Source organism: Colossoma macropomum, unplaced genomic scaffold, assembly GCF_904425465.1.
Source record: "Colossoma macropomum unplaced genomic scaffold, Colossoma_macropomum, whole genome shotgun sequence".
In the NCBI taxonomy this organism is placed as follows: Eukaryota; Metazoa; Chordata; class Actinopteri; order Characiformes; family Serrasalmidae; genus Colossoma; species Colossoma macropomum.
The window spans coordinates 312,307-324,864 of NW_023495514.1; the positions used below are offsets into that span (position 1 = coordinate 312,307).

Here is a 12,558-nt window from a genome sequence, read left to right on the forward strand (position 1 = left end):
ACAGAACAGAAATTCATACAATTATCTGCGATGAGTGGAGTCAATGATGAAAATTAAGTACAAATTGCAAAATGTCATCAAGCTAATCAGTGGCTAATTGGCTGAAATCCCAGTTCGTACTGTATCATCAGCATTGAAATGAGGTGAATTACATTGTGCAATATTTCATAAGCATGCATAAAGAACTGTTCTGTTTTCTGATTCATATGAAACTTTGCCTTATTCTAGACTTGAGTGCTATGTGATGAGAATAACCAAAAAAGATTTAGTGCATTAAGTTGCTAGTGAGCTAGAATGAGTTTGCAGAATGTGGCGGATTATAATGTAATACATTCTAATGGAGCTACAAGCTTGCATTAACCTGAGTCAGGCGGCCAAGGAGGTTAGACTGAGGGGGGTTCAGACCTGTGTGCTAAAGCCTGCTGGTTCTTGGCTGAACAGCACGTCTGCAAACAGCAGATGGATCAGGCCACTGGCACCGGCTAATACAGGCACATCAAAACGAGCTGCAGTGCAGAGAAACAGAGCGTAGACTCTGAGCGACTTTCCCTCTGGAGACGCTCCACCACTCATAAACAGCACGGCCAAAACACTGGGCCTGTATTCACAAAGATACTCAGTGCAGGAGGCTGATTCTGACATAGGATGCAGCTCGCGCCGTACAGCTGGCTGAGAGGAAACCTGATCCCAGATCAGCGTTCAGACTCTGTTGTTAATGCATGTTGTGCAACCACATCAGAGAGAAATTTGCTGTTTAGTGATTATTGATTAGCTCCATCAAGCTGGAAATGTAATGTGATACATTTGTAGCCCTAGCTGGTTTAGTTAAAATAGATTAAAAGAAGAGTCCAGCAATAAATGAAATATGCACAACATAATTAATGTTTCAGCTAATTAACTTTATTGTTTTTTGCATATATATATTATATTATATATATTATATATTATATTATGTGTGTGTGTGTGTGTGTGTGTGTGTGTGTGTGTGTGTGTATACTCAGTACCAGTAGGAGCACACCAGATATCATCAGAAGTCACACTGTTGTAACACATGCAGATGATTTTCATTTAAATTTTTTATTTGCATTGTACTTACTGTGCAAACCTTTTGGAATTGAGTTTGCTGTTAAGAAGGAATAGAGGTTTAAGTCTCTCCCCATACCCAGAGTATTATGTACTTAAGAGTTGTTATGTGGTTAAGTAATCTCAGGTGATGTGTCTACTGCAGGGCGGCTTGAGTACAAGAGATGAGATGTGCTTATCTTACCTACTGTACTACCCAAGAATTAACCTTGCCAGGTGCGAGAGCCTTCCAGAAATCACTGGCCAGCTCAAATTCATTGGAGTTAAACAAATCCAGAGCCCTCTTACGTAAGTACAACCCTTCTCTACTGCCTACATTAATGATATACTAACTTACAGCATCCTCTTTTTTTAAACATCTAGAGTACTGGGCAAAAGGCAAAGACAACCCTTCATTTATTTACTGTCCAGTCAAAGTACTGGCAATTAAGTACAGGGTATTAATTTTTCAACATCAGAAATAAAAGTAGAAAAATATTGTTGGAACAAAACACTGTATCTCCAAAATGGTAATTTTACAGGAAAAGAAAATGGCACTGTTAACTTTTAAAGGAAGTTCATGTAAAAGACATTTTCCAGGTAATTATGGGTAATTTCTATTTGTCCACTCTGGAATTTTCACACATTCTAAAACACAACTGCAGAAAAGAAAAAACAACCTACAAAAATAGAGAAACAAGGTTTTGTCATGAATATTACACAGAAGTCTCAACAACTTAATATATTACCGTTATACAACTACTACATTATACTGCTAAATAAAATACTCATTTTCCCTGCTTTGTTTTCCACTCTTTGCCTTTTTATACACCTTCTATTCCTTTCAGGAGACTTCCTTTCAGTTTCTCAAATAAATCTGCAGAGATATTTTTTCCACACCGCCAAAGTTCAGTCTTAAACGTTTGTTGCATTTTCTGCCTCTCATAATCCAAGTAATCCAAAATATATTTAATGACTTTACAATGATTTTATTCTTCTGAAAACACCAGTTCTTTTGTTTCATTTGCAACATTTCCTCTTTAAGTGCTGTTTATATGATGGGAACAGTTTTGGTGATCTACCATGTCTTGCATGGTTGTTAGGAGTTCCAATTTCTGTGCAGCTTTCACCATTTTCTGAAATTTGGAAACTGAAGTAACTTATTTTCCTCTTGTATTTTCTCCTACACTTCTAAAAAGATGGTTCTTCAAGGGTTATTTAGTGACAAAAATGGTTTTATATAGAACCGTGAATACTTAAAGAACAATTTGCATGATTAAAGATTTCTTTGCATTGTGAAAGTGTTCTTCAGATTGCAGAGTGCTGTAGATGGTTCTGTATAGAACCTTGTTGAAAAAGGCTCTGCTATTGTTATGATATCAAGCTTGTAACAACAGAACACTTTTTTGTGCTATATAAAGCCATTTTCAAAAAGATTCTACAAAGAACCATCTACAGCATTCTCCATCAATCTGAAGAACCTTTTCACAATGCAAAGAACCCTTTAATCATGTAAACAGTTCTTTGAGTGTTATTGGTTCTAAACAGAACAATTTTCTTTACTAAAGAACCATTTAAGGAACATCTTTCTTAAATGTGTATCTCCTAAAAAAATAATAAAATAGGTTGATAGAAAACCCTCAATAGACACTATGTTCCCCTTCAACAAGACCTTAGATACAAGATACAGAGAAAATTGGACTCCTAACAACTGTGCAACACCTGGTAGACCACCAAAACTGTCCCCATCAGATAAACAGTACTTCAAGCTTTCATCTTTGAGAAAGAAGAGAAGATCAAGCTCCACACTTGTTTCAGAAAAATTCCACAAAATCCACAACTCAATGCTGTGAGTGAGTCTTAAAGGATGTGTGGCTATCAAGAAGCCGTTACTGAGAAAAGGGAATAGACAGAAAAGAACATGTGCACTGGAACAGAGAAACAGAGTGTGGAATAAAGTTGTAATTGGGATTACTTAGATTGTGTCAAGCAAAAAATAAATACATAAATAAGTAATCAACTTGTCAAACTGAACTTTTGAAGTGTTTACAAGAAGCATGGAAAAATATCCCTCCAGCTTTCTTTGAAAAACTGAATGCAAGTGTCCAAAATGTAATAAATCTGCAATATAGACAAAAAGTGGCTGCACTAAACACTGAATAAATTGCCAAACAGTATGTAAAGCATACAATTTGTAAAAGTTTAGTTTTTAGAATGTACATTTTCTATGCCAATCAGATGCTAAAAACACATTCATAAAACATGTACAACTCTAACAGACCTGCACATAGTTTGGGAAGTACTAAAAAAGAAGAGACAGTAAGTATCTGGAGTCTTTCATTGTCAATGCTGCCTTTTGGCAGAACTACAACAACCTTCAAGCCCATACTAATTAGGATCTAATGCAGTGCTGGATACTTTGCATTGCAGTTCCAGTTTGCAAGTATTGTAATTTGGAGTGTGTCAGTTGTAGGGTCAGTTCCATTATGAAACTTTGCAGTTTGTTTGTACCACTAGAAAAGTAAACTTCACTTTTATTACTGTTAACTCTATGTGAGTGGCAGATTAACCCCTAACAAAAGCCAGGGCCTGTTGGCAGGCCTAAAGTCTAATTACATACTTCTATAACCTAAGAATAGCCCAACTAGTTGGCATTGAAGTCCCTCTAGTTACTGAATTATAAGCCTTAGTATGTAAAAAGCCTGGGATTTTATGGGGTTAATGAAGCTGCTGAGTTACTTTGTGAATAACATTATGAACTAGTATGATGAACAACCACAACACATTACAGAGCTTGTTATCAGCATTTTCCAGTTTGTACCAGCACAAAAGCTATTGCTTGCAAGGCTTCTTCATCACTGTCTAGAAAGAGAGGACAAACTGTTTGTCCAAGTGCCTGACACACATCTGGTCTAGTCGTGTAAAGTCTACTCGTGTCTGCTGCTAATAAACATCGAGAGCACAAAAGCAGACGTGAACAGTGAAGCCACAAGACTGCATCCGCCCAGTCCAGCCCATACTCATTATGATAAACAGGGCTGTCAGGGTAACTTTGAAGATGGATTCCAGTACTGATTACTGATTACTTGTCTAAGAATGTAATTTATAACCTAATCCAGAGAATCACTACAATAAAGTAATACAATCTTTTTAAAGTAAAATAATTACATAAAGTCAAGAGAAAAATGTTTGTAATAAATTAATTTTACTTTACAAGGCAAACAGGAAAACTGTACTATTTTATGCAGCTGAATGACTATAGGCAACTTAACATTCCAGGCTTATTACATACGAAGGCTTATGACTCAGTATCTACAGGGACTTCAGTGCAAACTGATGGAGCTTTTCCTAGGTTATAGTAGTGTATAAAACTTTGGGCATGCCAGCAAGCCTATGGCTTGGTAAGGGGTTCATGCCTTGTTGAATACCAATGTCAAAAGACCCCTCATTAACAATCAATAAAACTTTTAACTGCCCACCATTTGTGGTTAATATGCAGTGGTTCATAAGGTTTCATACTGATGTGTTGTGCTTTGACTTCAACGATTGCCATTTGCAATGTTATTTAAAGATGGTTTCTTAGCTTTCAGTGGTTTTGGGGGTCCACAGATGTCAATGTGTCCTAAGAGTTTTAAAAGACATTAATTTTCCACTGAAACTAAGTGAGAGTTGAGTCATAGTTACCAATAATGTGAATTTGCACAGTTTAAAATGTATGTACCCACTGTTCGAAAACTATTGAAGAATGAAGTTATACATGTGAAAATGATTACTCATAACTGTCTTTTTCTGTAAATGTAATGGAATCTTTTTATTCTCATTATGTAACTGTACTTAAATGGTCCCCTATAGATTATCTACTAATATTTTTGCCTTGAGGTTTGGCCTTCAGATTAGGGTTAGGGTTAGGTTTATGGTTAAGGACAAATTGAACAGAATCTTTCACACACAACCTCAAATTCAGTTGCATTTAATACATATTTAATAGTAATTTAATAGAAAGTCAGTGGAAAATGGACTGAGCATCTGCAAAGCATCTACAGTGGACTATTCCAAATAAAGTGTAACCTCCATTACTACCCAACCCTGATAATAAAGTATCATTCTATGCAATGGAAGCAGAGATGAGTAGCAACTAGTTACATTGACTCTGTTACAGGTACTTCAGTGCAGTTTTGCCATTTGTACTTTTCTGAATATGTTTTCAAATTGAAATATAGTTTATTCTATTGTTATTTACATGCCATCAACTAGTTTCCAACTCCTGGTGACCAGATGGATCATTTCTCCTGAATATCCTGTCTTGTGTTTAGGTCTTCAGGCTTCTGAATGGCTTATTCATGATTTCTCTGATTGAATCCACCCATACTGTAGTTGGTCATCCTCTTCCTCTTTTACCTTCAAGCACAATAGTCTTTTCCAAGGACCTGCTTCCTCTCAGAATATGTCCAAAGTAATATTCACTTTGATTATCAGGACTTTGAGTGAGGGGTGGGGCTTGATTTTAGATCAAGGATCCATTTGTTTGTTTCTTTGCCATTCAAGGTACTCTCAAAAGACTTCACCAACACCGAAATTCAAAGGCATCAGTATATAAGTCCATAAGGAACCACAGAGAAGACCATGGTCTGGGCAGTTGTGATCTTTGTCTGCAGAGACAAACTGCTGCATTTGAAGATCATTTCAAGCACCTTGTTACTTCTTCTCAAGTATATTTTGTGAAGAAAGTCATCCTTCTACTCAGTTACTCTGTAATCACAACAACAAGCAGAATAAATCAGCGTATCCGCAAGTTCAGTGAAGTGAGAGAGAGGGAAAGAGAGTAACCAGGGGGGTATCTTGGAAACTATGTTAACAAGCATGCATTTTTGATTATATGCCTTAGCATGTGTGCTTGTTTGCGTGTGAGGGAGCATGTGTGTGCATTGGATGGGTGTGAGGTGTGTTTGTTTGCATGTTGGTGGGGGTGGACTATGAAATGGGAACCATCTGATGGGCCCCACCAGTGTGTGTGTTTACTTTGCCTCCTGCTGCTCGAGCTGTTTTGTAGGAAAGAGGGGTATTTTCAAGACTTAGACAAGGCAACCCCACACAGGATCAGTTTCAGATGGTTGAAAAAGTCTGGAATCATTGTTTTTAAAAGTATTTAAAACTGTGCAAAAGTCAGAGATTATCATTTAATTTTCAGTATCAGGACAAAAATAGAAAACATAAATTTAACCAAAAATTACACAGAAGCCTCAACAACTAAGTATCATTCAAAAAAGTTCAGTATTTAGTTTGTCCACTCTTTATTTACAGCTTCCATTCTTTTCAAGAGGCTTATTTTCAGTTTGTCAAATAAATCTGCAGGTATATTTTTCTAGACTTCCAAAGAAAGAAATTAAAGGCTAAAATAAACACTGAAAACAAAACATGTAGCAAATGAAGCCAGGCAAAGACAAATTGAAGCATAACAGCTACTCATGCCAAAGACAAGAATAGAAACCACCTGGGAAAGGAAGCTAACAAACTACACATAGGTGGAAAAACTAATAATAAGGCGGGGATACATGGGAGGAGGCAGGGGAGGGCGGAGCCAGGAACAGGACACTGTGGCTGCATCCAGAAACTTTTGCAACTGCTCTTGTCCTCCTCCCTTCCTACTGTTCCTCTTCTACCCTGGAAAAACACAGAGGAATCGAGGAGAGTAAAGAAGCAGGAGGAATAGAGAGAATGAGTAGGAATTGGGACAACTGATTTCATTCAACATCATTAAATTTAATGTTGACTATTGGCGAAATAAATCAATCTAAATGTTCTCTTGAAATCACCCCTAAGCTGTTACTAAATTGTTAGTGTAAAAAGTGGTTCTAAACATTTGAACTGTAGTGTATCCCAAAAATCCCACTATTTCCTCAGTGTTTATACAGTCATACTCAACAGGAGCTCAACCAGAAGTAAGATCACTTTGAATTCTCTTCCGCCAGTGAACGTAATGAATTTAAGGCACTAAATCCAAACTTTCACCCATGTATTTGAATTACAGAGTGATTGGACGCAAGAGTAGAAGTACAATTGTTTGCTTAATTGAAATAAAATTGAATCCATTTGTGTCCTTTTTAGACTAACCTGCAGATTTATTACATCTACAATATTTGCTTGGTAGCCATATTTTCCATATTTGGCCCAACGTAAATTGACATTTCTATGTGCAGGACCTGGCCTTTTGTTATAAAGAGTCCAAAGAGATACAGCAATCTCTCTTTCACTGAAGCCATGGACAAGTTCCGATGGACCAAGAAGAGAGCAAAGGCCTTCAATGAAAGTCGTGCTGAATCTCCCTATGAATGTGCGCTGCTCCAAGATAGGCCTGGACGAGTGGGCGGTGAGTAGACAAGCAGGACAGGTGGGCCATATGGTTTACATCATGTCGAGCTCTACCTTTCTGTATCAACAAGTTCCTTTGTTGTAGACTTATTTTGTAGGTATCTCCAACCTCCAATAGATACAGTCTCCATCAGATACAGTCTCCAATAGATACTCTTTTACAAAGGTTTGGGCACCCCTGGTCAAATTAAAGGTTTTGTTGATTTTCTGTGAAAATAAGCATCATGCATCCCTCTGGCTCTGAAGCGTCCATGAACTCCATCTTCCAGAATCCTCTGGGGAATCACATGCCTGCTAACCCTCCACAATGCTCCAATCATCATTCACTCTCACCTGAATACTAATCTGGTTCACCTGTTCTTCTGGTCATGTGTCTAGCTAGAGTTAGCATAAAGCTTGTTAGTTTCTTTGCGAGGTGTTGCTTTTTCTTGTGAGAACTACTAAGCGGTTTTTCTGATTGCCCTTCTGTGTTTTTGACCAGCCTTGGATTCTTTGACTTTGTCTTTTTGATTTTGCCCTTTGGATGTGGTCGCCTGGTTTTGTTATGTTTGTCTTTCTTTGTATTTGGATCTCTCTGGATTTGACCACAGCCTGTTCATTCGAGTTTTGCCAAAGCCCCAAACACTAAGGCCTCATTTCTTGTTTTTTACTGAGAGTGTCTGACTGGTTTGGTTTCATTACAATAAGTTAAGACATTGTCTTTAGGGAACATATTTTGTTCATTTTTATTAGCAGTTACTGTTTATGTGCTATATTTAACCTATTTGAAAAAACAATGAAACATAAAAAGTGGCTTGTGCAAAAGTTATGGTGCATTTTTTATATGTTTTGTTTTTAAAAATTTCAGAAAAATGACAAATAATAGTATGTTCTCTATAGAAGATGTGTATTTATTTTCACTTAGAACATCAACAAACCATGACAATTTGAGCAGGGGTATTCAAACTTTAGCATATAACTGTATATTGGTTGGCCAATAATCCCGGACAATATTGAATTCATTGTTTTATCAAGATCAATGAAAGTATTGGCAATAATTACATACTTTTTTTGGTTGTCCATTGCCAGGATTTGAACCCACAATTTTTAATGATAGAGCTAAACCTTTAAGGGTTGTGCCACATAAGGCTTTACTTGTTTAATTATATGACAGTACATTGGACCATGATAAAAACAAACGTAAAGTAAGCATGAAAGTAAATTGTTATGTTGTTTTTATGATTTTGAGAACTAACGTAAAATTTTGCCTCTTTTCAGATTCAAGGCATGATTGTGTCTCCACCGAAACCCAAATCAGTGCGACCTCCTGCTGTTGCCACATGCATGAATGGCTCTGAATGTCAGTGGCATTGTACAATCTCTTATATCCTCATCACAGCTCTTATGGTACTACTGCAGTTTAACTCACAGCTCTAACTTCCACGCATACCACTCTTACCCAAAGCTCAACAAAGATCTGTTCTTCCTCCCAGCATAAACTCTGCAACACTCTCTTCACTTTTTGACACTTCTTCAGAAGCAAATTCAATTCTCCAGAGTAAACTTTGTCACTATGTGCGCGAACACACTGACTGATTCACCCAAATTTAACAAGACGCCATATGAGTCACCCTAGTTGCACTCCTCCCTTTTTAACAAAGAGCCATTTCTATGTTTCAATTGCACTACAAAGCATCGTTTGATTTATCACTAATGCCTCCATGTCGCTGGAAGCTCACAAAGACTGCAGCTGTATCTCAACAGAGCTTTTTCATTCTTGTACTCCATCCTGAATGAAGTAAGTAGAGAGCGTAAGTGTACTTAGCCACAGCACCATTTGGGATTTGACTATATTAGTTTCACAGCTAACCCTGAATACATTCACAGATGATAGTTCGCTGTTTTTAGCGACTTCTCACTCTGGCATGAATTGCAGGAGAAAACTTTCCCTCAGTGGAAGGGTTACTGAAGAGGTAAAAGTGGTCTAGTTTCCTATATTATTAAAAACACCATCTAAAATTTTCTAGTGAGAAATGTTTGGGCCCGCATGATCATCCTTGAGCAGTGTACTCTGCACTCATCATGTGTCTAACAAACAAAGTAAAAAAAACACAAGGTTGTTATTTATGATCTAATAAATTTGGAGGCGCATGTTGAAAGCCACTGTAAAGAATTCAAACAACCAGAGGTACAGTAACAAATGTCAGATACTCTCAGTTAGTCTTAAAGGGGACTTTACTGCTGACTTTTCCATATTTCTGCATAATTCAGTTGGTAAGATGTAAACCAAGTCATTCAGAGTGATTTCATGTGAAATGCCCGATTCTAGAGAAACTTGCAGAAGGAGAACTGTTCACAACAGTGGTGATGAGGGGAACCAGATGTCTGAAGAGCTTAATGCCTCTAAAAGCTAAATCCAAAAAGTTGAAATAGTTATGAATATGCTGCCTGATGCCTAAGACATTGTTTTGCAATAGTTTGATGAAAGAATAATTTGGCCTGGAATGTATTTTTCAAAACCCATATTGCAGAGAGGTACCTGTAGGATTCAACACTTTCTATGAATGTCACCTTTGTAAGCATCTATAAACACATTCATAACATGTTATAATGCATTCATAAGACATTATAAACATAGCTATAAATATTTATAAAAATGCATTATATGTTATAGCCATTTTTATTATGCATTATGAATTGTTAACATAATACATTATAAGTACTGATCATAACAAATTATAAGAGCTCATAAGCCGTATTTGTCCGCTCTAAGTAAAGTGAAGCGTACTGTAATAAAGCCTCCTCCAGTGTTCAGAGTGAGGCTTCAAGTTGAAGTATTTGCTGAAGGATTTACTGAAACACTAAAACATACACAGTAAAGCACATTACAGGCTTCAAATGTCAGAGTTTAAACTAGTGCTGCCATCAGTGTTTTACCCAATGTGGGAAAGGTAATGTACACCACCGTTAGCTTGGTATTTGTCTTTACTTTACGTTCTCCAAGCTGGGACTGACTTCTTTGGCACTGACAGTATGACATGTTATCAACACTATTTATAATGCATTATATTAACAATTCATAATGTATAATAAACATGGCTATAAAGTGTAATTCAGTGTAATTCTTTTTTATAAATATTTATAACCATGTTTATAATGCCTTATGAATACTTTATAACATGTTATAAATGTGTTTATAGATGCTTACAAATGTGACATTCATAGAAAGTGTTACCGGATTTAGATTTATTAAAATTTTATTACTATCAAAATTACACATAAAAACTCTGGTGGTAGGTCTGGTGGTCATTTTGGACATTTAAAAAAGGCTATTTTGCATTGTTTTTCTATCACCAGCACTGTAAGGAACTGAAAAACTTTATTTAATGTCTGCTTCTTAGGAACTCATTAACAATTAGCAAGCACTTAATGATGCCCTTGTAAACAGAAATGCAAAATTTGTGAGCAAGCTTAGAAATGTGTTATACATGTGCTTATATATTGTTTAAATAGGGCCTCTCTAATAAGAATGAACTATTTGTTGACTAATGAGTAAAATGTTAATTAATTGTATTCTTTCAATTGAAATTATATTAATGAAGAAGTATGAACGAGAAATAATGTTCTGAATTTACAGTGACCAAACAGGGTAGTAAATTGCTGCTGCTTGAATACTAATTTTACAGTAGCATGCAAAATGATTTACAATATAGTGGTGGACAATATGGCAAAAATATAAAATTGTGATACACAATATGTCACTATGCTTATTTTTTCAGACATCTAAACAGTTGGAACTGGGAAAAAAGAAGAAGTATTGTTACATTATAAAAAAAGTATTACCAATAACTGTGAATATAATGATTTTATTAAATATTTGGCAATACTTTGTTGCACTAAATCCAGTTAAACAGGACTAATTTTGCTCTACCACTAACGAAACATGCAGTTAGTTAGTGTTCTACAAGTACTGATGATATCCACAATATGTTCAGAAAAACATATTGTTTTGTATTGTGACATAATTTATCATGAAAATGATAAGAATTGTCATATTGCCCTGCCCTATTACAATAACAAGGTTTTCTTAAATTACGGTGTTTCATTGTATTTTGCTGTAAAGGCTGGGAGCTAATATAGCATGGAGATATTATTTGTCAGTACTTAGTAGGCAGTGGCTATTCAAAATAAACAACTTCAAATTCATTAATGAAGATTTTTTCAAAAACGATCTTTTGCCTCATTGTTTTTATAAAGCCCCCCCATCATTCCCGTACCCCAGTTCTGCTCTAAAATTACCCATGCCACACCAAACCACTCTGAATGACTTTGCTTACATGTCAATGACCAGGCTATTTATAGATTTATTAGACAGAAAAATCAGTGGAATTCTCTTTCAATATCATGTCTGAGAGTATCTCTTAACAAGATTCTAACATTATATTCCAAAGAACCATGACTAGTGTCTTAAACCCTGAATCATGATCTTCTGCTTTCTACAAAGACTCACATATCTGAAGCTAGGCACAAAGTTGGGACTTCCCATGAAATCCTAAATGTGTTTCTTATAAAAGAAATGCTGGCATTCTATCAAAAAATATGTAACTTTTTTATATTTTGTGTGATTATGACTCAATAAATGTTTATTTCTTAAACTGTTTTGTTTTCTTATGTGGAAATGTGTCATAGGTCAGGCTATACAGTCAGACTGTTTTATGACGTTTTGAAAAAGAGCACTTGTAGTAATAGCTTTACCACTTCAATCACTTCTTCATTCTGATCTTGTTCCATCTCTTTAATGCACATACAGATATGTATCGCATTAGTAGGACTGTTTATTTTCAGCCTTTTTGCTGGCATTAGTGCAGAATGAAATGTTTAACCCGTTTTTAATAGTAGCCATAAAGTTTGGAGGTCTCTTAGTTGATGGAATATATTTTGATGGAATGTGTATAACTTACAAAACTTTTTTTCTTTTTGTATGTGAGCAAGTGAAAGTTTATAAAAGTATTTCACTGTGTTTAACTGCTGTTGTTTATTGTGGGTTGTACATGCTTTTTCGATATCAGGACAGCTGTAGTCCCCAATAGGTAATAGCAGAGGGTGAGGACCGTCCATTTGATGGCCAGACATTCTTTTTCAATGGTG

At 36.0% G+C, this 12,558-nt stretch overlaps 1 protein-coding gene across 1 annotated transcript in view; it reads left to right on the forward strand.

Moving 5' to 3' along the window:
• moxd1 (monooxygenase, DBH-like 1) overlaps positions 1-9,276 on the forward strand; it is a 37,264-nt gene extending 27,988 nt beyond the window's left edge. The window contains 4 exon segments of the mRNA XM_036562737.1: positions 1,229-1,371; positions 7,260-7,368; positions 7,370-7,429; positions 8,689-9,276. Coding sequence (XP_036418630.1) covers positions 1,229-1,371; positions 7,260-7,368; positions 7,370-7,429; positions 8,689-8,847 — 471 coding nt within the window. The 3' untranslated portion in view covers positions 8,848-9,276.
• The last annotated feature ends 3,282 nt before the right edge of the window (positions 9,277-12,558 follow it).